General features: G+C 40.0%; 1 protein-coding gene and 1 non-coding gene across 8 annotated transcripts in view; one reads left to right on the top strand and one right to left on the bottom strand.

Moving 5' to 3' along the window:
- Positions 1-21,921, top strand: part of CSPP1 (centrosome and spindle pole associated protein 1) — a 130,626-nt gene that overhangs the window by 76,244 nt on the left and 32,461 nt on the right. For all 7 annotated transcript variants that reach the window (XM_075826150.1, XM_075826146.1, XM_075826149.1 and 4 more), the window contains 6 exons: positions 4,614-4,906; positions 6,654-6,772; positions 10,290-10,380; positions 15,883-16,000; positions 16,097-16,244; positions 17,304-17,441. In XM_075826150.1, the coding sequence (XP_075682265.1) occupies positions 4,614-4,906; positions 6,654-6,772; positions 10,290-10,380; positions 15,883-16,000; positions 16,097-16,244; positions 17,304-17,441 (907 nt within the window). The remainder of the gene's footprint in view (positions 1-4,613; positions 4,907-6,653; positions 6,773-10,289; positions 10,381-15,882; positions 16,001-16,096; positions 16,245-17,303; positions 17,442-21,921) is intronic.
- On the bottom strand, positions 9,939-10,045 carry LOC142654753 (U6 spliceosomal RNA). The gene has a single exon (XR_012849094.1). It is a non-coding gene; the product is annotated as a U6 spliceosomal RNA (small nuclear RNA).

Here is a 21,921-nt window from a genome sequence, read left to right as displayed (position 1 = left end):
ATTGCGGCCCTCAGAACAAATTGCGCAACAGAATGGGGTATTTTGTTTCTTGTGAAAATAAGAAATTTTCAGCCAAAACTACATATTATTTGAAAAAAATAATTTTGTTTTCATTCCCAGCCCAATTCAAATAAGTTCTGTGAAAAAACTATGGGGTCAAAATGGTCACAACACCCATAAATGAAGTCCTTGAGGGGTGTAGTTTCCAAAATGGGGTCATTTGTGGTTGGTTTCTATTGCTTTGATACCTCTGGGGCTCTGCAAATGCGACATGGCACCCGAAAACCAATCCAGCAAAATCTGGACTCCAAAGAACACACAGCGCTCCTTTCCTTCTGAGCCCTCCCATGGGCCCAAACGGCAGTTTATCACCACAAATGGGGTATTGCCGCACTCAGGACAAATTGGGCAACAGAATGGAGTATTTTATTTCTTGTGAAAATAAGAATTTTTGAGCTAAAATGACATATTATTGGAAAAAATATATATTTTTTTAATTCCCAGCCCAATTCAAATTAGTTCTGTGAAGAAACTATGGAGTCTAAATGGTCACATTACCCATAAATGAATTCCTTGAGGGGTGTAGTTTCCAAAATGGGGTCACTTCTGGTGGGTTTCCATTGCTTTGATACCTCTGGGGCTCTGCAAATGCGACATGGCACCCGAAAACCAAACCAGCAAAATCTGTACTCCAAAGAACACACAGCGCTCCTTCCCTTCTGAGGCCTCCCATGGGCCCAAACGGCAGTTTATTGCCACAAATGGGGTCTTGATGCACTCAGGAGAAATTGGGCAACAAAATTGAGTATTTTGTTCCCTGTGAAAATAAGAAATTTTGGTAAAAAATTACATCTTATTGGAAAAAATGTCATTTTTTTAATGTCACAGCCCAATTGAAATAGATGCTGTGAAAAAACTGTGTGGTCAAAATGCTAACAACAACCATAAATGAATTCCTTGAGGGGTGTAGTTTCCAAAATGGGGTCACTTTTGGTGGGTTTCCATTGCTTTGATACCTCTGAGGCTCTGCAAATGCGACATGGCACCCGAAAACCAATCCAACAAAATCTGGACTCCAACAAACATATAGCGCTCCTTTCCTTCTGAGCCCTCCCATGGGCCCAAACGGCAGTTTATCACCACAAATGGGGTATTGCCACACTAAGGACAAATTGGGCAACAAAATGGGGTATTTTGTTCCTTGTGAAAATAAGAAATTTTGATCACAAATGACATTTTATTGGAAAAAATGACATTTTTTTCATTTCAGAGCCCAATTCAAATACGTGCTGTGAAAAAACTGTGCGGTCAAAATGGTAACAACAACCCTAAATGAATTCCTTGAGGGGTGTAGTTTCCAAAATGGGGTCACTATTGGGGGATTCCTACTGTTTTGACACCTCAACACCTCTTCAAACCTGGCATGCTGCCTAAAATATATTCTAATAAAAAAGGGGCCTCAAAATGCACTAGGTGCTTCTTTGCTTCTAGGGCTTGTGTTTTAGTCCACGAGCGCAGTAGGGCCACATGTGGGACATTTCTAAAAACTGCAGAATCTGGAGAATACATATTTAGTAGTGTTTCTCTGGTAAAACCTTCTGTGTTACAGAAAAAAAAATGAATAAAATTGAAATTCAGCAAGAAAAATGAAATTTCCAAATTTCACCTCCACTTTGCTTTAATTCCTGTGAAATGCCTGAAGGGTTAAAAAACTTTCTAACTGCTGTTTTGAATACTTTGAGGGGTCTAGTTTTTAAAATGGGGTGTTTTATCAGGGTTTCTAATACATAGGCCCCACAAAGCCACTTCAGAACTCAAGAGGTACCTTAAAAAAAAGGCTTTTGAAATTTTCTTAAAAATATGAGAAATTGCTGTTTATGTTCTAAGCCTTGTAACGTCCAAGAAAAATAAAAAAATGTTCAAAAAACGATGCCAATCTAAAGTAGACATATGGGAAATGTGAACTAGTAACTATTTTGGGTGGTATAACCGTCTGTTTTACAAGCAGATGCATTTAAATTCTGAAAAATGCAATTTTTTCAAAATTTTCTCTACATTTTGCAATTTTTCACCAATAAACTGAATATATCGACCAAATTTTACCACGAACATGAAGCCCAATGTGTCACGAGAAAACAATCTCAGAATCGCTTGGGTAGGTTTAAGCATTCCGACGTTATTACCACATAAAGTGAAATATGTCAGATTTGAAAAATGGGCTCTGAGCCTTAAGGCCAAAACTAGGCTGCGTCCTTAAGGGGTTAAGGAGGTGAAATGTTGCTGTGAACCTTTGGTGCATAAATGTATTACGTTTTAAACTGGAAGTTCTGCTTCTTCATCTTCAGTGTTATTTATATCTACCAGGAGAGGTCGCTCCTATGAAGCTTTGCACCCACCATTATTTTGCTACTGTGCTTCTCAATCTACTTTTTTGTGTGTATATGTATATATATATATATATATATATATATATATGTGTGTGTATATAGATATATAGAAACAAAGGATAGTCAGGTTAAAAGCCACAAATTGTACTATACATATTAGATTCTTATTGGATCTAGACTTTTAATGTATATTTTCCAGCTTTATACAGGCATTGCAGTAGATATGTGCAGATTTATATGACATTCAAAGATGACTCCGAATGAAATATTAAAAACTCGTACTCATTTTCATTTTTTTACATTTATATATATCAGAATATGATCATGAAAATTAATCGAGACATTAACTGAAATGTGTTTTTCTGTAAAAAAAAAAAAGTACAGAGCAGAAAAGTATAGTCAAGCCCTAATGTTAACAAAGCCTAATTTAGCCACCAGTCTCCTGAACGCCTAGGCAGCCTGCTGGAGAGATTCACAAGCACTACCCTATGGCAATCCATGTCTCACATCACAGCACCAGGGTTATTCCTGCCAAGGCGTCCTCTAAATATATGGAATTAGGGACCCTATTGTCCATTTTTTTACTCTCCTTAGCTTTCAATTCACCCAGTAAATTGGGACCTATTAGCTGCTATCCTGAGTGGTATTGGCATCTTCCTTCTGTTGTAATCGAATATTAGTCACTTGGCCCAGATGCTTCACGAGTCAATGAGTTATGGAGGTTTTAACACTCCTCGAGTGGAGATCATGTCCTGATACCCAAGGAGGTTTTTCCAGGTCTTCTTCATTCTAGGAGATGCAACTCATTCAGCACTATTCTCCTGTCTTGTTTATTTTTCATACCAGGATTTTCTAATAGTTAGCCTCCCAAATTAACAAAGTAAGAAATTTTTTTTTTTTCATTAGATACTAAAAATCCCTGTGAGTTTTCAAAGTAAAAATTGAAAAACATACAAGTTCAATTTCTTTTTTTAAATTGCTTTTTTAACACATCAAAACATTTTATTGGGAACTTAAAAAAAAAATTTTAAAAAATGGATTGACCGTAGGAAAATAAAAAATAATTAATACTCACTTGAACACTCACCTTCTCCCCTGCGGCAGTGGTCCCATTCCTCGGTCTCTGTTTATTTGTCCTGCAGTGTTGACCTGCTGTCCATCCCTGTGAGCGATGCAGCCAACCACTGGCCTTAGCAGTCTCGTGCTGTGCATGCAATCATCACTACTGAGGCCAATGATTGGCAGCACAGGTCACGTGAATGCGCACAACGGCATCACTGCAGCAAAGTAAGAAAAGGCCGGGAGGAAACTGAAGTGTCTGGTTGGAGGTATTTTAGCAGATTATTACTGGTTATTTTATCGCATTTCCTAATGTTAGTTCATTTTTTTAAAACTTCTGTCAAACCCCTTAAACCAGCAATAATACTGTCCAACTCCCAGAACAAGTCCAGCAGCGTTTCCAATCCAAATAGTGGAGTATATCATCGGCAGTACAGTAAAGCCAGGCAAAGTCTGTTTGGTGAGATGGGGCATTAGAGATGTAACCAATTAAAAAATATTCTTACTGAGCAATCGAGTATAACAAACATTTACATGACATTGACCCTATCCATGAACCCAACTAATAGCGCAGTACACATACATAGGTTACAGAACAATACCTGGCCGGCCATGTAGCAAGTATTAGATGGTAACCCTGGAGTACTTAGCCGAGGCCCCCATATATTTTAAGATTTATGCGTGGCATTCTTTTTCATATATACCCCTTTTTCCAGGTAGATTATGCCATTTAGCCTAGATTTAAATTCCTGAACCATGGGAAGAGATGGTTGAATCCAGTGAGAGGCTAAAACCTTTTTGGCCTGATACAGCATACCAGATATTCCTATAGTCAAAGGGCTCTCCTCTACCGAGTCACCAAGGAGCCCCAAAATGCACACTTTTGGATCTGCCTGAAGAGTTCTATCATATGAAAACCAAGATGCTTTTCCACTAAGGTCCTATGGAAGAGCATTTCCATATCATATGCATTAGCTCTACCTCCGTTATTCCACTTGGTATGGTGGTAGAATCCGCTTGGGCACCAATTTTCTGAAACAAGCTTGTGAATAAGGACTAATTGGGATAATCTCTAAAGATCTTACTATTAACAATATTTAAAAAAAAACTTTCACTTGAAATTAACTTAAAGTTAATTCTAAATGTTTTTTTGTTTTATTTGAAAAGCCTGACAGGTTACGTCAGTTTGGGGCAATAATTCGCCAGCATGAAACGGCAGATCGAAATGTCCCCTATCGACCTGGGGTACTTGTTGATCCGCAGAAGACGAGCAGAACAGTTTTTGAAAATAAGCCATTCGTTGAAGAAAAGTCCCCACCGGAAAGACCAAGAGTGGCTTTTCAGACTCACCTTCCGGTGTCCGCAGTGACTGGTAATGCATTTCCAATAGCTCTTAATCCGGCCAATGAGGAATACCACCGAGTAATATCCAACACCCTTGGAGAAATAGTGGCTCCCAGGTAGATATATCACCCAACTTTAAATGTATACGTATTTTTTGCCTATTTCTTGTATATAGAAATAGCTGAATGCATATCCCTAATTGTAGCCGACCATACACATGCAACAGCTGTTACACCCAACTGCACTATAAACATACACATTTGGGGAGTAGGGAATAGACTTCTCTCCCATGGGAGCAAAGAATTGAGCACGTTAAAATCCAGCATGTCTGATCCCTCTTTACCCCTAAGGTCTGCTGTCAGGGGACTGTCAGGAACCCCCCATACACATGAGATCATTGGCTGATCACGCTGAAATTGGTGGTTTCGGATGACTTTTATCCAATGTTTTATCCAGTTAACTCTCATCTCTGAGGCTTCATTAATAGTTGAGGTGGTGGACCTCTTCAGCTACTGTGCCCTATAACATGCCACCCTTTCTTGCTACCCTAGTAGTTATGCCCTTACAAAACTAAATTAAATGGTGTTGCATATAGGGACAAATTATTCCACAGCTGTCATTTTTTAAGGCAGGGTAGGGAAAAAACTTGTAAAGGACAACTGCATAGTTTATTATTTCTTTTTTAACTTCTTGGCGACATGTGACTTAACAGCCGCCAATGGAGTTGGTCCACTGAGCCTGCTTTATACTCAGCAGGTGTTTGCTGTTTCTTACAGCCGTCACCTCTCCACAACAACCGGGATAAGTTAAACTATTAAATACAATTTTTAATAATGTAAAAAAAAATATTATGGTTGTGTAAAAAAAAAAGTAAACATAACTGGTATCTCGTAGTCTTTAAAAGTCTGAACTAATCAAATATCATGTCATTTAACCTGCCAGATAGACACCATAGGAAAAAAAAAGTGATCAAAAAGATTGAACCCCAAAATGGTACCATTAAAAACTACAACCTGCCTCGTAAAAAAAAAAAAACACCAATCCATTGGTGGAAAAATAAAGTTATGATTCTCATAATATGATGACACAAAATAATTTATTTTTAACAAATTATTTTAGTACATCATAAAATGAAAAAAAATATATATATACATTTTGCAGAATAAAACTAACATGTTGTTTTTAGTGCATGGTGAATGCGTAACAATAAAACCCCAAAAACAACAGAGGAATCCTTTTTTTTTTTTTTTTTTCCAATTCCATCCCGCAAAATTTATTTTCAGTTTCCCAGTTCTTTATATGGTTCATTGAATGGTACTACAAGCCCTCATTTGGCTATGTTGAGGAAAAAAAATGAAAAAATGGCTTTGGCGCCAAGGTGTTAAATATGTAACTATTAGATAAACCAGCAAATCATTTTCGTTCAAGTACATTTTATTATTTAGGATCAAGCCTATGGTTTTTAAATAACCCATTACCAGATTAGTATCTGGGATAGCATTCATGGACAAAGCAATATAGCATCTCCACTTATACAACTTATCACTAACAATGCCCAGCATGATATATATATATATATATATATATATATATATATATATATATATATATATATATATATTATGCAAAAAATAGATATCTCTTGGTTTTTCGTATTTACATTTTTCAAAAGGATAACTGCAAGATTCTGTGATACTGACATCTCAATTTATTGGGCAGTCTGTGCTGTAGTATCTTCAGAGTACAGAAAAATCCAGAGATTATAAAATTGCCACCAAGGTAAACCCTGCAGTATATTATTTAATAAAAATACAGTGAGGAACAATTTTGCTTCATACTTTCTTTGTCTCTTATCTTTTATAGGATTGCAGCCGTACCTCCACCTCAACCACCAGTTCTAGTAGAAAATTACCGAACACCCTATGACGATGCTTATTACTACTATGGTGCTCGGAACCCACTGGATCCAAACCTTGCTTATTGTAAGGAACAATTATTTTATTTAATAGTGAATGCTTTAATGTTATATATATATATTTTTTATATTTTTTATATTTGCATTCAAAGCCCAAAGTAAGGATGGCTTTATTGGTTTCGATTATGCATACGATTCCACAATTTTCTACTGATTTCGATAGTTTATTATGATGGTCTTAATGTTTAAAGACTCATAAATATTAACTTTAATCGAAAACGCAATCGCAAATCTTCTAGCGCGCTAATATTTAGTATCATATGATCGGCAATGTTTTAATGCGTTGCTCCATGGTCTGCCAATTAGAAAAGGGTATTGCCATGCAACCGCGTCTAATAGTGTGCATTATTTTGACCTTTCTCCACGTCGCTAGTGTGGAGATGCAATGCTTGTTGTGGAGAAAACATCCGTAGATACTGAATCCAATGGAACAATCTACTTTTGTTTTTTTATTTATTTCTTTACAGAAAAAAAGCTCTGTATGGCTAAAAGTACACAGCGTATCCGCCCTTGCGGCTGCAGAGAATTTTGGCCGAAAAACCGCACCAAATTATTGTGCGGTTTTTCAACTGGAATGTCCGCTGCGGAAAACTGAGGAGGAAATAAAAACCGTGCATAATTATCCTCTGACGTCCTGCAGCCCAGCCTCCTCAGATGACGTTTCATCCCATGTGATTGGCTGCAGCAGTTACATGGGATGAAACGTCATCCCAAAAGGCCAGCCTGCACGTTTTTATTATTTATTGCATTGCATTGCATGTACTGTAAATTTTTGTTTCATTTTTGTTTTTTCCTCCTTGCCTTCCAAATGCCATAACTTTTTTATTTTTCCATCGACATTTTTTGCGTGACAAGTTGTAATTTTTCATGGCACCATATAATGTACTGGCGGCTAGCAATCCAGGTCCACGCCAGGCATGAATCGATGCTCTCAATACATTGTGCGCTAAATTATAAAATAGACTAAATCTGCAGGCCCCTGAAGATTTACGACAGATATATACAAAGTAAAGAAACGCGTAGGGCTGATACTTGGTGACTGAATAGATAAATGTGCTCTAATACGGCTGTCACTTGGTAGCTACATTTGCAACTGTGCTTTAATAACACTGGCACTGTTTACTCTGAATTTGGTGCAGTTGATAAGGACTGCGGAGCTACACAAGCAGTCCAGTGTTCTGGACTTTGAGTAGGGATAAAGATTTTGTTTTAAGATTTCTTTTTTGATTTGAGCTTAGATTAGCCTTCAGGAGACGTCAGAGAGGGGCTACAGGCTGAGCCCACAGCCATCTGACAGAATGAGGTCAGAACGGCATCGCACAGCTTGCATTGTAAACAATTTTTTATTAGCATGGAATTATAGTTTTTTTTTTGTTTTTTTTTTATAACATATTTTTATTACATTTTTCCAAAAAAAAACACAAATCATACAGTAATGCATTGCCATAATAATAAACATTACAAAAAAATGTATAAATGAACATGAGATAGTAAATACTTCCTAGCAAAATAGGTTTAATCTTGGATTGTATTCCCCAGAGGCTATCAACCCTCCTTCATCTCCTCTGTCCTTCCCATCCTTTAACCCCACATGTCGGGTAGTCCTGTAACCATAGTTACATAAACTCGCATAACTGCCTAACTAACACATCAAAACAGTATATAAAACAAATAAGAAATGAGAGCATACATAACATTTGGAGCTTCGTGAAGCAGTTCACCCACTCAGGCAGCTAGTCCGCAAGAAGAAAGAAATCCAAGAGGAGACATACGCTTTACTCCCGTGGTATTTTCAGTGCCCCTAAAGTGCCCTTGAGATCCTCAATCAAGTACCATGGCATTCCCGTGAATGGGCCTATAATGTCCCTTCGTTCTGTACTGGTGAAATATTTTGTGAGGAAAAGCTTCCATTTCTCAAATAATTTTTTACTCTGCGTGTCTTTATTCTGTAATATACCAATGCGGTCTAGATAAAACAGTTTCCTCAACCCCTGGACCACCATATTCTGAGTCGGTACTTCAGCTACCAGCCAGTTTTGGAGTATGCATCTCTTTGCCACTATCAGTGTGGCATGGGCCATGGGGATAAATGTGTCGTTTCTGTCTCTTCTAATTCTCCATCATGTTGTATATGGAATAAGACCTCCATTGGCCCTATATTCCCGTGGAACCTGCCCACCTGCTGCAGTAAGGATGTTATCTCCCCCCAGAATGGCTGAATATGTGCACACGCCCAAAGGCCATGATACATGTCCGTCTTTGAGATATTACATCTAGGGCATGACGTTTTCCTATCTGGTTGTGAGGCGGAGGGGGCCAGAGTAAATGCATATATTGCTTGGTGTATAATCTTCAATTGAGTTTCCCTCCAGTTTTCGTAGTGTACGTGCGCCCTGAAATCCACCAGCCCTTTTTCAATATGCCTTTCAATGCCTGGTAAATTAAACCGTTTTTCCCATCTCCCAAAGGCCTGCCCCGGGGACATCTTCAGTAGTAATGGTCTGAGTGTACTATATAATTGGGAAATGGAGTGTCTGTGATTGTCCGTGAACCATGAGTCAAACAGGTTGGGGGGGACCTCATCCGCTACATCCGCAAGTTTAGTTTTACAGTGATTAACTATTTGCATGTACTGTAAGTGCTGATGCCGTGCAAAAACGTATTTATTTTGGAGCTCTTGCAAGGTTAACCACCTCTTATCCTGTGCGTGAAACATATCCCCCAGTGTCGCTACCCCTTTCTCCCTCCATTCTGACATTAGTTTGTTAGATCTTCCTGCTGCAAACTCTGGGTGCTGCCATAAGGGCATATGTTTTGAAATGCGATAAGAGAGGTTATAATGTTTGCGTAGTACCTTCCAGGCAATGATGGTATCTCGTAACAGAGATGATTTCTTGACTATCTTTGGGAGACAAGTGAACGTTGTGTGTACCAGAGCCATGAGATCCCAAGGTTTTGCTAGCTGTCTCTCCAATCTAGTGTTGGAGTGGAACTCTGTGTTGTGTTTCCAGTCTAGCAGATGTCTACTCAGACAGGCCAGGTTATACCCCCGGATGTTGGGGAAATTGACCCCTCCTTCCGCCTTCCGCATCATGAGTTTCGTGAGCGCTATTCTTGGTTTCTTTCCCCCCCATATGAATTTGGTAAATGATGAGTTGAGTATATTGATATCTAAAAATATGGAACGCTTCACGAATTTGCGTGTCATCCTTGCGCAGGGGCCATGCTAATCTTCTCTGTATCGTTCCAATTTTAGTATATGTGCTGCCGAAGCGAGCACAGGAATTATAGTTTTAGTGGTAGACAAGGGTAGAGGTTTTTAGTATACAGTTTGATGTTTTGACTATTAGTAAATGTCTGAAATCCTTACACAGACATAGTAGACTGCTGCAAATAAAACGGATGTAGGCTGCAGCGGCGCATTTAAAAGCTTGCCTACTAACAATGTTTGGTCAGTGTTCATAAAGAGATGTTTTTAGATAACAAATTATTTATAATTCATGAATTTATCCATCTTCAAACAGATCCCCCAGGTGTGATGGCTATGCAGGATACTCCAGGAATTCGAATGCCTGCCATGCATGTAAACCAGACTTATTTGGAGAATCACACACTGTAAGTAACTGTGATAAAAAATACTTTAATGCATGTATTTTACACAGCAGCATACATACATGAGATCTCTACTTCTTTCCGGACCTTAATAGAGCATTAAGACAATAGTGGTTAGCATTCATGTTTTTGCTGGGTTTGGGGTACACCAGAGACAACTGTGACAGTCTAGGTAAGCATTTTCATTGGTAAGCTTGTTATGTAGCGGTTGACTTTCTATGTTGCAGATCAGTCACTAGTTGCTGCCAATTCTCCTCCATACTAAAATCACTTAAGGCACCTTTTTTTGCAAGAGGTTTACATGATCACTAGCTGATCGGGAGGTCACTGCATTGCCCCTTTGCATCAGCAGTTTTGGGCAGCCTTTCAGTTTCTTAACGAAAACAATTGTTGGTGTGTTTTGTAATTGTAGGCAGCCATCTGAGGCTTTGTTCACATCTGCAATGTGGCTTCCATTTATAAAAACGCATGCAAGCGGGGCCCGACGAACCCTGATTTTCCATCGGTTCCGCGAATCTGTGTGTCGTCTTGACAGAGCCTCCTACGCCGATGTGATCATAGCCTTAGTGATCTATATACAAATGTAAAACAATATTTTTGAACGGAATTGTCCCGTCTAAACTGTCCACAGATAAACTGCATATAACAATTCATCTTTTGATCTTAAGTGGAATTAGACTTTCTCATTAATATCATTGGGGGACACAGCATCATGGGTGTAGGCCAGACATGGGCAAACTACGGCCCGCGGGCCACATACGGCCCGTTAGGCTTTTTAATCCGGCCCGCCGAACTTGTCCAAATAATAGTAAAAACCTCCTTTTTTTTCCCCTTTCCCTGCAATGCCCACGTTTTCCCAATAGATGGCGCACTCAAAACACATTGACCGTTGTTAACCCTTTAACGCCGAAGGACGGATATATCCGTCCTCAGCAGCTGCTAGTTCGCGCAGGAGGACGGATATATCCGTCCTGTGATGGCGCGGGTACTGAGACTGTACCCACGCGATCAGCGGCAGGAGCACGGCTGTTATACACAGCCTGGCTCCTGCTGCAACTGCCGGAATCGAAGCACGCGCCGATTCCGGCAGTTTAACCCATTAAATGCCGCTGTCAACAGTGACAGCGGCATTTAATGTGTTTGACAGAGGGGGGAACTCCCTCTGTCTCCCGATCGGCGCCCCCGCAAACAAATCGCGGGTCGCCGTCGGGTTTCCATGACAGCCGGGGGTCTAACAAAGACCCCCAGGTCTGTCTTCAGCATCTGCCTGTTAGGCGATGCCAGAGGCATGACCTAACAGGTTGCCTGTCAGTTTTACACTGACAGGCAATAATGCTTTGGTATACGAAGTATACCAAAGCATTATATATGCGATCGGCATATCGCATAGTGAAGTCCCCTGGTGGGACTAAAAAAAAAAAAGTAAAACCGTTAAATAAAGTTTGTGAAAAAAAAAATAAAAAAAATTACAGTCAAAGTCAAATAAAACTACTTTTTTGCCCCAAAAAGTGGTTTTATTTAATAAAACGGTCAAAACAAATCACACATACACATATATGGTATCCCCGCGATCGTAACAACTTGACCAATAAAATGAACACATTAATTAAACCGCCGGATGAACGGCGTCCAAAGAAAACGCAAAAAACAACGGCAAAATTCTCTCTTTTCTCCCATTCCCCCCATAAAAAATAAAATAAAAGTTCATCTATAAGTCCTATGTACCCCAAAATAGTACTAATGAAAACTACACATTGTCCCGCAAAAATCAATCCCACGTACGGCCACATCGACGGAAAAATAAAAAAATTACGGCTCTTGGAACGCGGCGATGCAAAAACAAGTAATTTTTTTCTAAAAGGGTTTTTATTGTGCAAACGTAGAAAAAACATATAAAACCTTTACACATTTGGTATCCCTGTAATCGTGCCGACCCATAGAATAAAGTTAACATGTTATTTACGCTGCATAGTAAACGGCGTAAATTTATAACGTGAAAATTAATGCTGGAATAGCTGCTTATTTTCAATTCTCTCCTAAAATAAAGTTAATAAAAGTTAATCAATATGTTATAAGCATCTAAAAATGGTACAATTACAAAATACAACTCGTCCCGGAAAAAACAAGCCCTTATACGGCTATGTCGACGTAATAAAAAAAAGAGTTACGACTCTTGGAATGCGACCGTGGAAAAACAAAAAATAATCCTTGGTCATTAACGTGCAAAATGGCCCGTCATTAAGGGGTTAATGTGGCGCGTATTTCTCTTTATTTCACTTTAATTTTCACTTCGTTTCACGTCACCATTAAGCCCTTCGGTTTTCAAAGAGTACAATATCAGCCGTCACTTTGCCACGAAGCATGCAAACTATGCTAGCAAGCAGTCAACACAAGAACGGGCGGCTACTGCTCAGAGGTTGGCAGCTAATTTACAGAGTCAACAGAACTTTTTTCTTGATAAATCACAGTGCGTATGTTATTTTAATCTATTTACATTTCCTTCTCCCAGTATCTGCGAAATAGTATGTAAATGCCATATCTTGCATATTCCTTGAGACAAATTTATTAACTGATAAGGGCTATTTTTCACATTTGAAAGACAGTTAATAAATTGGGTTGTAGTGTTCTTACTGTGCTATGAGGTTTGCACACACTACATTTAATGCTTTAGTATATCCGGCCCAAACACTCCCTCCAAATGCTCCTGGCCCGGCCCCTCTGTCAAATTTTAGAACCCATTGTGGCCCGCGAGTCAAAAAGTTTGCCCACCCCTGGTGTAGGCTCTTGCCACTAGGAGACTGACACTAGGTAGGAAAAGTCTTGGCTCTGCCCAGGCAGGCCATATCCTTCTCACAGACAACCAGGTCTGCTGCTATTTTTTATTTTATTTATTTATTCATTTGCATTCTCTCTTTTGCTGCTGGTGAGTTGTCCGTCTTGCACCAGCCTAGTCAACCTGCTGTCGGTGCTGGAAAACCAGGCAATTTTCTGCACTGACTTTTCCCCACTAACGGTCACCTAACCTAACTTTTTGCATCTACAGGCAGAGGGCCTGTAACCCTACTAGATTGTGCGAGGTTATTGAAAAAGTTACCCTGCACACTCCCTAGTACTACGGAGGGTGACTATTAAAATCGGCACCAGCCCCCCCTTCCCCAAGGAGGTCACTCATTCCCACCTATACTCAATGGAGCTACTCCCTTGTTGGACTCTGTCCCAATAAAAAATTCCCCCCTTAGATAGGGTACATTGTTGACATTGACTATCTGGGGGCATACCTAAGGGTATCTGCTATACATCTCCTTGGGGCCCCTTTTACCATGCACATGGACATATACTCCAGGGAAACCGCTGTTTTCTATCCTACATGCTTTTTTTTCGGTTCAGGAACAAGTTCCACACTACGTCATTCTTGCGGTCTTCTGATTCCTGTGTCGTTTGCTCAGCAACTCTCTGGGTGTGTCATCTATTCAGCTGTATATAGAAAAATTGCTGAGGCAATAGGAACTACTTACTAACTAATAGAATAGGATAGTACAATAAATTAAATACCTTTATTAAATTAGGGACAAACATGAAAATTTAAAACTACATGTACTGGCACATGCAATTTGCAGATATAAATCTGTCTAAAGAATATGAGAGATATAACCCAATGCAAAGTTGACACTGAGTATAACTGCTAGCTATAGTCAATTATATGAATAATCCGCTCCAGTTAACGTTGCACTAAAAGACTAGTATAGCCCCCTGACATGTTTCACCACAGATGCAACGCCCTCAGGGGGTTTTAGGGGCATATAGTGGCACGCTCCAAACAAAACAGCCTCTTTATGGACTTCCACTAGAACGAGAAATAGGTGTGGCTATGTCTAGCCAATGAATGCGTGTATTCACCCTAAGGACCTCCTCCCTGCCAGATAGACTTGAAATGTGGCCAATAGTAAGTTGATGCAACACGGCCAATCACAAGCAGGCGCCCACACCTGCGCACTATTGCCATAGACCGATACCAAAACGAAGTAAAAAATCAGCGCTACTGAGCATGTCAAAGGACTTAGAAAAAATATCAGGCAAACTGCTAGTAGATGCCGAGACTAAGTGGAAAATCAGCGCTTTGTGCATGTCACGGGAATTAGAGAAAAACGAGAAATTTACTAATAGATACCGAGACTAAGTGAAATATCAGGGCTACTGAGCATGTCAAGGGACTTAGAAAAAATATATCATGCAAATTGCTAGAACTCTTAAAATAGTAACCAAATGATGTTGTGCAAAGCGTATAGCATCTGTAGCAATAAGCCCTACGCGTTTAGTTTCTTTATTATCTGCCGTAATTCTTCAGGGTCCTGCAGATTTTTATCTTTCTGATAGTTTAGCGCACAATGTATTAGAGGCATCGATTCAAGCCTAACGTGGACCCAGATTGCTAGCCGCTAGCAATCTGGGTCCACGTTGGGCATGAATCGATGCCTCTAATACATTGTGCGCTAAACTATCAGAAAACTTAAAATCTGCAGGCCCCTGAAGAATTACGGCAGATATTAATAAAGTAAAGAAACGCGTAGGGCTGACATTTGGTGGCTGAAATTATATATGGGCTCCAATTAGGGCTATCATCTGGTAGCCACATTATTAACCGTGCTCTAGCAACACTGATCCTGCTGACCTTTATGTGGTGCAGCGATCCAGGACTGCAGAGCTGCACAAGCAGTTCAGTATAAAGTTGAATGGTAATAAACAGGGATAAATATCCCTGATAGCACTAGCAACGTAATCAGAGCATAGGAGTGAGGCAGCTATCACCGCTTGTATTATTGCCTATATAGATAAAAACTCTAGTCTAGAGTAAAAACTACAATAAAAATATATAAAATAATAATATAAAAAATATAAAATCATCTATATATAAAAATCAAATATAGACTAGGAAAACAAGTGTCATTTATGGAGCACATATCACATTAGTCTACCAACTTATTGATAGTGTCAATGTAAGTGCGAGAGCACTAGAAGTAAATTTTGTTACATCTGCATCATCAATTTAAATATGCAGATACAATTTATGAATTAAACACATACGTTCACATGGTTATCGGAAGTAACTTTATATCCCTATATTTTTAAAATCAGGGAGAAATTTAATATACTCTTTAGGGAAAACTAACTACTAACAGTGACATTCATCTACTGCTTCGGTACAAACTGAATTAGCCAGTGTCTGCTGGAAGGGTTTGCCTGCCTGGGCGGAGCCAAGACTTTTTTCCTACCTAGCGTTGCTTCCTAGTGGCAAGCGCCTATACCCATGGTGCTGTGTCCCCCAATAAAAACAGTGTGAGAGATTTTATGATGAGTACAAAAATCCTATTTTTAACATATATGAATTTTCAGCACATGTATGGCATTAAAAAAAAATTGTTCTCAGAACTTTCTAATACAAATCAATGTTGTGTTTTATACAATATGGTGAAAGACTTATAAGAAAAATGTTTTGCTTTTTCACAGTGATAGTAAACACAGATCAGGCGCTGGAAGGGGGGCCAGTTTAGGAACATTTCCAGAAGAAAAACCACGACAGACCCGAGAAGCTGTTCTTTCGTATCAGGAGGAGCTGGAAGGACAAGTTCGTTATTTAATAAAACTATTCCCAAAGCATTTCTATGTAAATCTAGCACTGTTGTAAGCCTTATATAATGTATTGTTTTATTCTGATTTACAGATAAGGGAAAGAAATGAGAGACGCAGAAAAGAGAAAGATGAGAGCGAACGTTATGAAGCCAAGCTGGAAGCAGATATGAAGAACTACAACCCATGGGGTAAAGGAGGTGGAGGAGCTCCATTAAAGGATCAAAAGGGAAATCTAATCAGTAAGTGCCATTTCAGAACATCTGGGAGGGTTTTACTGGATGACTAGAGGTACTGCTGTATTTGTCATGGTTGGTAACAAAATGAACTGATGTCTGATCAACGCTGATTGGATGGTTAGACATTTGACCATCCTCGGATTCCCTATGCTATATTCTCTTTGTAAAATTGTAAATTGTTTCCATAATCAAGCCTTGTATTGCAGAATTGAAGCAAATCATTTTAAGGCAATTTTATATTTTATGTAATTTAATATGCCGTGAAGGCAATTGGAAATATTTTGACAGTTTTGTGAGATTTTAAATCTTAAATTGAAATAGAATTTGGGAAATAAGAGATTTATTAGTTAGTGTTTTTTTAAAGAGCATATTTCTGACTGATAATTAAAACCGCTACTTAAAGAGTTATTCCCAACTCCGACATTTATGGCATATCCACAGGATATGCCATAAATGTCTGATAGATGCGGGTTCCAGCTCTGAGAACTTTATCTTTCTTTAGAACGAGGGTCACCCAACCCCTGAGGCTGCCGCCAAGTACAGACTGAGCATGAGTGGGGAGGTGGCCGCGCATGTGCGCAGCTCTCTCCATTCTATTCTATAGGAGTAACAGAAACGGCCAAGGCCACCTCCCATTCATTCTCCGCCTGCATGCGGCAGCCACCTCCTCAAGATTAGACCGGGGTCATGTGGCATGCTTTCTGAAGATATGTGTGTATCCCAGAGCAGTGACCCCCATGTATCAGACAATTATGACATATCCTATAGATATTTCATGAATGTCTGAGTTGGGGATACCCATTTAATGATCCATTCTTTAGAACGGCGATTTATAGATGACTAATAGGCAGTAATATTTCGTTTTCTCTGTTTTAGAACAACCCCTTTTGCTATGTCCTATTAAGAAAAGAATTAATAACTAGTAAAATAATAGTTTGCTAACTTCCAAGTATAGGCTTACTGTACTCTGACCCCATATGTAGGCAACATCTGAGGGTATGTTTGTTTAAGGTATACTTAAAAGCTTTTGCATATAAGTCATAAGCAAAATTTATATTTCAGCTGACCTCCATCAAATGCATAAGCATAATGAAGATGCTTATCAAAATCCTGAAGTTAGAGCCTTTGAAGACAAGCGGGCAGTTGTTGCAGTGGACACCAGTCTAGCTGATAATACATCGTCTACTGGCAAGATACCAGGTAAATTAAAGCTGTTTTCCATAAGGCAGATGGATAAATGAGTCTTCTATGGTGCAAATTCTGACTTTTTTTTTTTTTTTTTTTTTTTGCCGTCCTTGCCACTTTAACGGCTGACCGTGCTGCAGGAGATACTGCTGACTTGATGATATAAGCATACAAATACCACATGATCCATGACTCACTTTCTATTAACGTTGAAAAAAATATTTACTTGGTATTTTGTATAAAATATAGCTTTTATAGAAATAGTTTAAAACGTATTCACAAAGTGTCAAAACAGTGTCCACATATCAGACTTGGTGGTCCAATAACCACACAACAAAACCACAAACATAGGGATAATTGATCAGTAGATTTGGGGTATGTATTGGAGTTGGTGTGTTCAACAGGCTATTTGTTGTAAAGCTATGGAAGATATGAAGGTCTCCTCTGAGCTTATAAGCAACCAAGCACTGGAAGTGACAAATCACTGAAGCTTACCCCTATTACTGTCTCTCAAATTGGCATAGCAGTTAGGAGTGCCGCCCTGACAAGAGAGCTCCAAGTATTGTCAGAGAATCCTTGCTTAACCCAGGTTCAATTCATTAGAAAAGACTCATCAGGGAGACATAACCTCATCTCTTAGGAGTTTTAAATGACCGTGGCAGTATGTGTTTAGGACCCTGGGTTTTATATGGTCTGTTCTTCCATTTTTGCAGGGATTTATGGGACCTGAACCAATCAAAAGTGTAGCTGTGTAACACAGTTTCTGCCCCCGCTGCTTTCCTTGGCCAATTAACCACCTTAAAGATGCCTGTGCAGCTGCATGATGATGAATCTGACTACTTCTCCAACTTGATGATGGACAGTAGCATACTCTGTTTTGTAACTTCGCAGAGCAGTGTTATATTAGCAGCCCCACTTGCTATATTGTATGTATGTATGTATGTATGTATGTATGTATGTATGTATGCTCCCTTCCCGTTAGCCAGTGATGAGTTAAGTCCCCATGGCACTTGAGGAAGGCACTGGGCTGTCATATTATTATGCAAACTAGCTGTCATAACAATGTGGTCTGAGAGCCGGTCTACTTGGCTTTTAAGCTCTACCAACATGATAGGGTGCATCCATACACCTTTCCCTGTGCAGTGCTCCAGACAAAAAAAAAATTGCTTGGGCGCCTTTGGGTCATAAGTTTAAAAATGTAGGAGTCTAATTATATTTTTTGGGTGCCAAATAAAAAAATCAGCATTATTATATGTAAAATAAAGAAGACCTTTACACTAAACTTCAGATTGACTGGGGACAGCCTTTATAGTACACTGTAGACTGCCAGGAGCGTTTGCAGGAAACAATAGGGAAGATTTACTATACTGTGCACAATATTTATTAAGTGTTTCAGATACATTTTGCACCTCACTACAGAGGTTTGTAGAGGGGGTGTGGCTAAGTGGATTTGTTAGGCGTGCCAGATTTACTAATGGTTTGTGCCATAATTTTGGAATAAAATATGCCAACCAAGAGGTGGCATAAGAAACAGAAAAGTGTCTAACATGTCTAACAAGATGTGCCAAATCTATCACACAGCGTGCGCCGCAGTGATCAATTTGGCGCACCTACTCTCTCTCTCATGTTTCAATTTTAAACAGAATTAGTAGATCTCCCCAATGGGCTCTATGTTCTGGCTACCTGCAGCAGTCTCTAGAAGAAGCTTTTTACATACCACTAGAAACATTAAGCTCAATAATACTTAGGCCCCATGCACACGACCGTGTTCGGTCCATGATATACGGTCCGCATGTCCCGGACCGAACACACTGCAGGGAGCCGGGCTCCTAGCATCATAGTTATGTACGATGCCAGGAGTCCCTGCCTCCCCGCGGAACTACTGTCCCGTACTGAAAACATGATTACAGTACAGTTCCGTTTTCACGCAGTGAGGCATTGACTCCTGGCATCGTACATAACGATCTCGCTGTAAAAGATAGTAAGCGTGATCTCGAGTAAGTGACACACATTAACGTTACCGAAGAGTCGGGAGTGTTTAATAGACATCCCGTCCTGGCTGGAAGTAATGTCTATTTACTCTCAAGACACTTCAGTAACGTTAATGTGGGTGTAAGTGTCAGCACATCATGATCTAGCAAGATCACGATGTGCTGAGTACATGAATGGAGAGAAGTGTATGACGCTGATTGGTCACTGATTGGTCAGCGTCATACACTCCTCTGTACAACGCCCACTTGGTCATATAGTAAAAACACGCCCAGTTGGGCATTAAGAAAGTCATTAGCATAAAGCTAAAATCGCTAATAACGTGGTAAAAATAGATAGTTTTTCTAAATAAAAAGCACTGCTGTCACCTACATTACAGCGCCCATCACATTATGTAGGAGATAGGCCATTTATTATGAGGTGATAGAGCCTGTTTAATGAAGCTGAGCTGCATACCAGACACAACCAATGGACAGCGTGGCACTGTTTCTGAAAGAAAGCAGGGCCGTTTTTACAAATCCTGGAAAACCCCTTTAAAAATCACTGGGGTGCCTTTAGCTCCAATGTCTGAAAATTTAGGAGCCAACTGTTATTTTTTGCTTTCATTGGCAACCATTTTAGTCACCATCTGGAGCCCTATTATTGCTTCTTCTTTATGAATGACGCCCCAACTCAGCCTTTGAGATCATGACCTCAGCCGTGTTAAGTTAAAAAAAAATTCTCTTTATTGGCTGGGAACGTGCTGAATAGGTCACCATGGTAACTTACTCCTCATCGGAAGGCAGGGGGCAGTTGGTAAAAAGGCCAAGAAAACCAGCAGGACAGGGTAGTTATTCAGTTACACGCGCACCCTTTTGATTTGTTCAATCGTCGTTCAAGGGGTGGTGCAGACAATATAAAAACCCAGTGTTCTACACATATGCTGCCACTGCCAACTAAACGTCAAAGGAGATGAAGAGTTCTTGTCTACCTGATGCTTAGTTTCCTATAAACTCGGAGGAGACCTTTTTATCTTCCATAGCTTTAACAAAAAATAGTGTATTGAACACACCAACTCCAATTCATACCCATATCTACTGATCAAATCAATATCTTTATGTTTGCGGTTTTGTTGTCTGGTCATTGAACCCATAGTCCTATTTGTTGTCACTGTTTTGACACTTTGTGCATATGTTTTAAACTATTTGTATAAAAGCTATATTTTATGATTGGATACAACACACCCAGTAATTCGTTTGAGTCTCTAATACAGCCTCTAGTATTCAGGCACGATCTCTACAGGATAGGTCATCGGTATATGATCGGTGCGGGTCCAACACCCGGACCCCGCACCAATCAGCGGTGCCGGATGTTTTGAACGGTATGCAGTAGTTGGACCCGGAAGCAGATGGCTCCGACCACTGCATAGCGACTGTTGTGCAGATCTGCTCCCATTCACTTCAATAGGAGCAGAGCTGCAGTACTGGAGCCATCTGCTTCCGGCTCCAACTACTTCATACCGTTCAAAACATCCGGCAGCCGGAGCAGGTGATCGGTGTGGGGTTCGGGTGTGGGACCCCCAATGATCATATACTGATGACCCATCAGTTGTCCGGTCGTGGAAAACCTCTTTAAAGAGGCTCTGTCACCAGATTTTGCAACCCCTATCTGCTATTGCAGCAGATAGGCGCTGCAATGTAGATTACAGTAACGTTTTTATTTTTTAAAAACGAGCATTTTTGGCCAAGTTATGACCATTTTTGTAGTTATGCAAATGAGGCTTGCAAAAGTCCAAGTGGGTGTGTTTAAAAGTACAAGTCCAAGTGGGCGTGTATTATGTGCGTACATCGGGGCGTTTTTACTACTTTTACTAGCTGGGCGTTCTGACGAGAAGTATCATCCACTTCTCGTCAGAACGCCCAGCTTCTGCCAGATCACGCTGTGACGTCACTTCCCCAGGTCCTGCATCGTGTCAGACGAGCGAGGACACATCGGCACCAGAGGCTACAGATGATTCTGCAGCAGCATCGGCGTTTGCAGGTAAGTCGATGTAGCTACTTACCTGCCAACGCTGATGCTGCTGCAGAATCAACTGTAACCTCTGGTGCCGATGTGTCCTCGCTCGTCTGACACGATGCAGGACCTGTGAGTGACGTCACAGCGTGATCTGGCAGAAGCTGGGCGTTCTGACGAGAAGTGGATGATACTTCTCGTCAGAACGCCCAGCTAGTAAAAGTAGTAAAAACGCCCCGATGTACGCACATAATACACGCCCACTTGGACTTTTACTTTTCAACACGCCCAGTTGTACTTTTGCAGCCTCATTTGCATAAATACAAAAATGGTCATAACTTGGCCAAAAATGCTCGTTTTTTAAAAATAAAAACGTTACTGTAATCTACATTGCAGCGCCTATCTGCTGCAATAGCAGATAGGGGTTGCAAAATCTGGTGACAGAGCCTCTTTAAATAATCTACTGATGATGATTCTTTGTGGCATTTACTTATTAACTTGTTTTTTTCTTGTC

This window comes from Rhinoderma darwinii, chromosome 5 (assembly GCF_050947455.1).
Source record: "Rhinoderma darwinii isolate aRhiDar2 chromosome 5, aRhiDar2.hap1, whole genome shotgun sequence".
Taxonomy (NCBI): Eukaryota; Metazoa; Chordata; class Amphibia; order Anura; family Rhinodermatidae; genus Rhinoderma; species Rhinoderma darwinii.
Note: the sequence above shows the minus strand (reverse complement) of the source record. Positions and strands in the feature narration are given on the sequence as shown.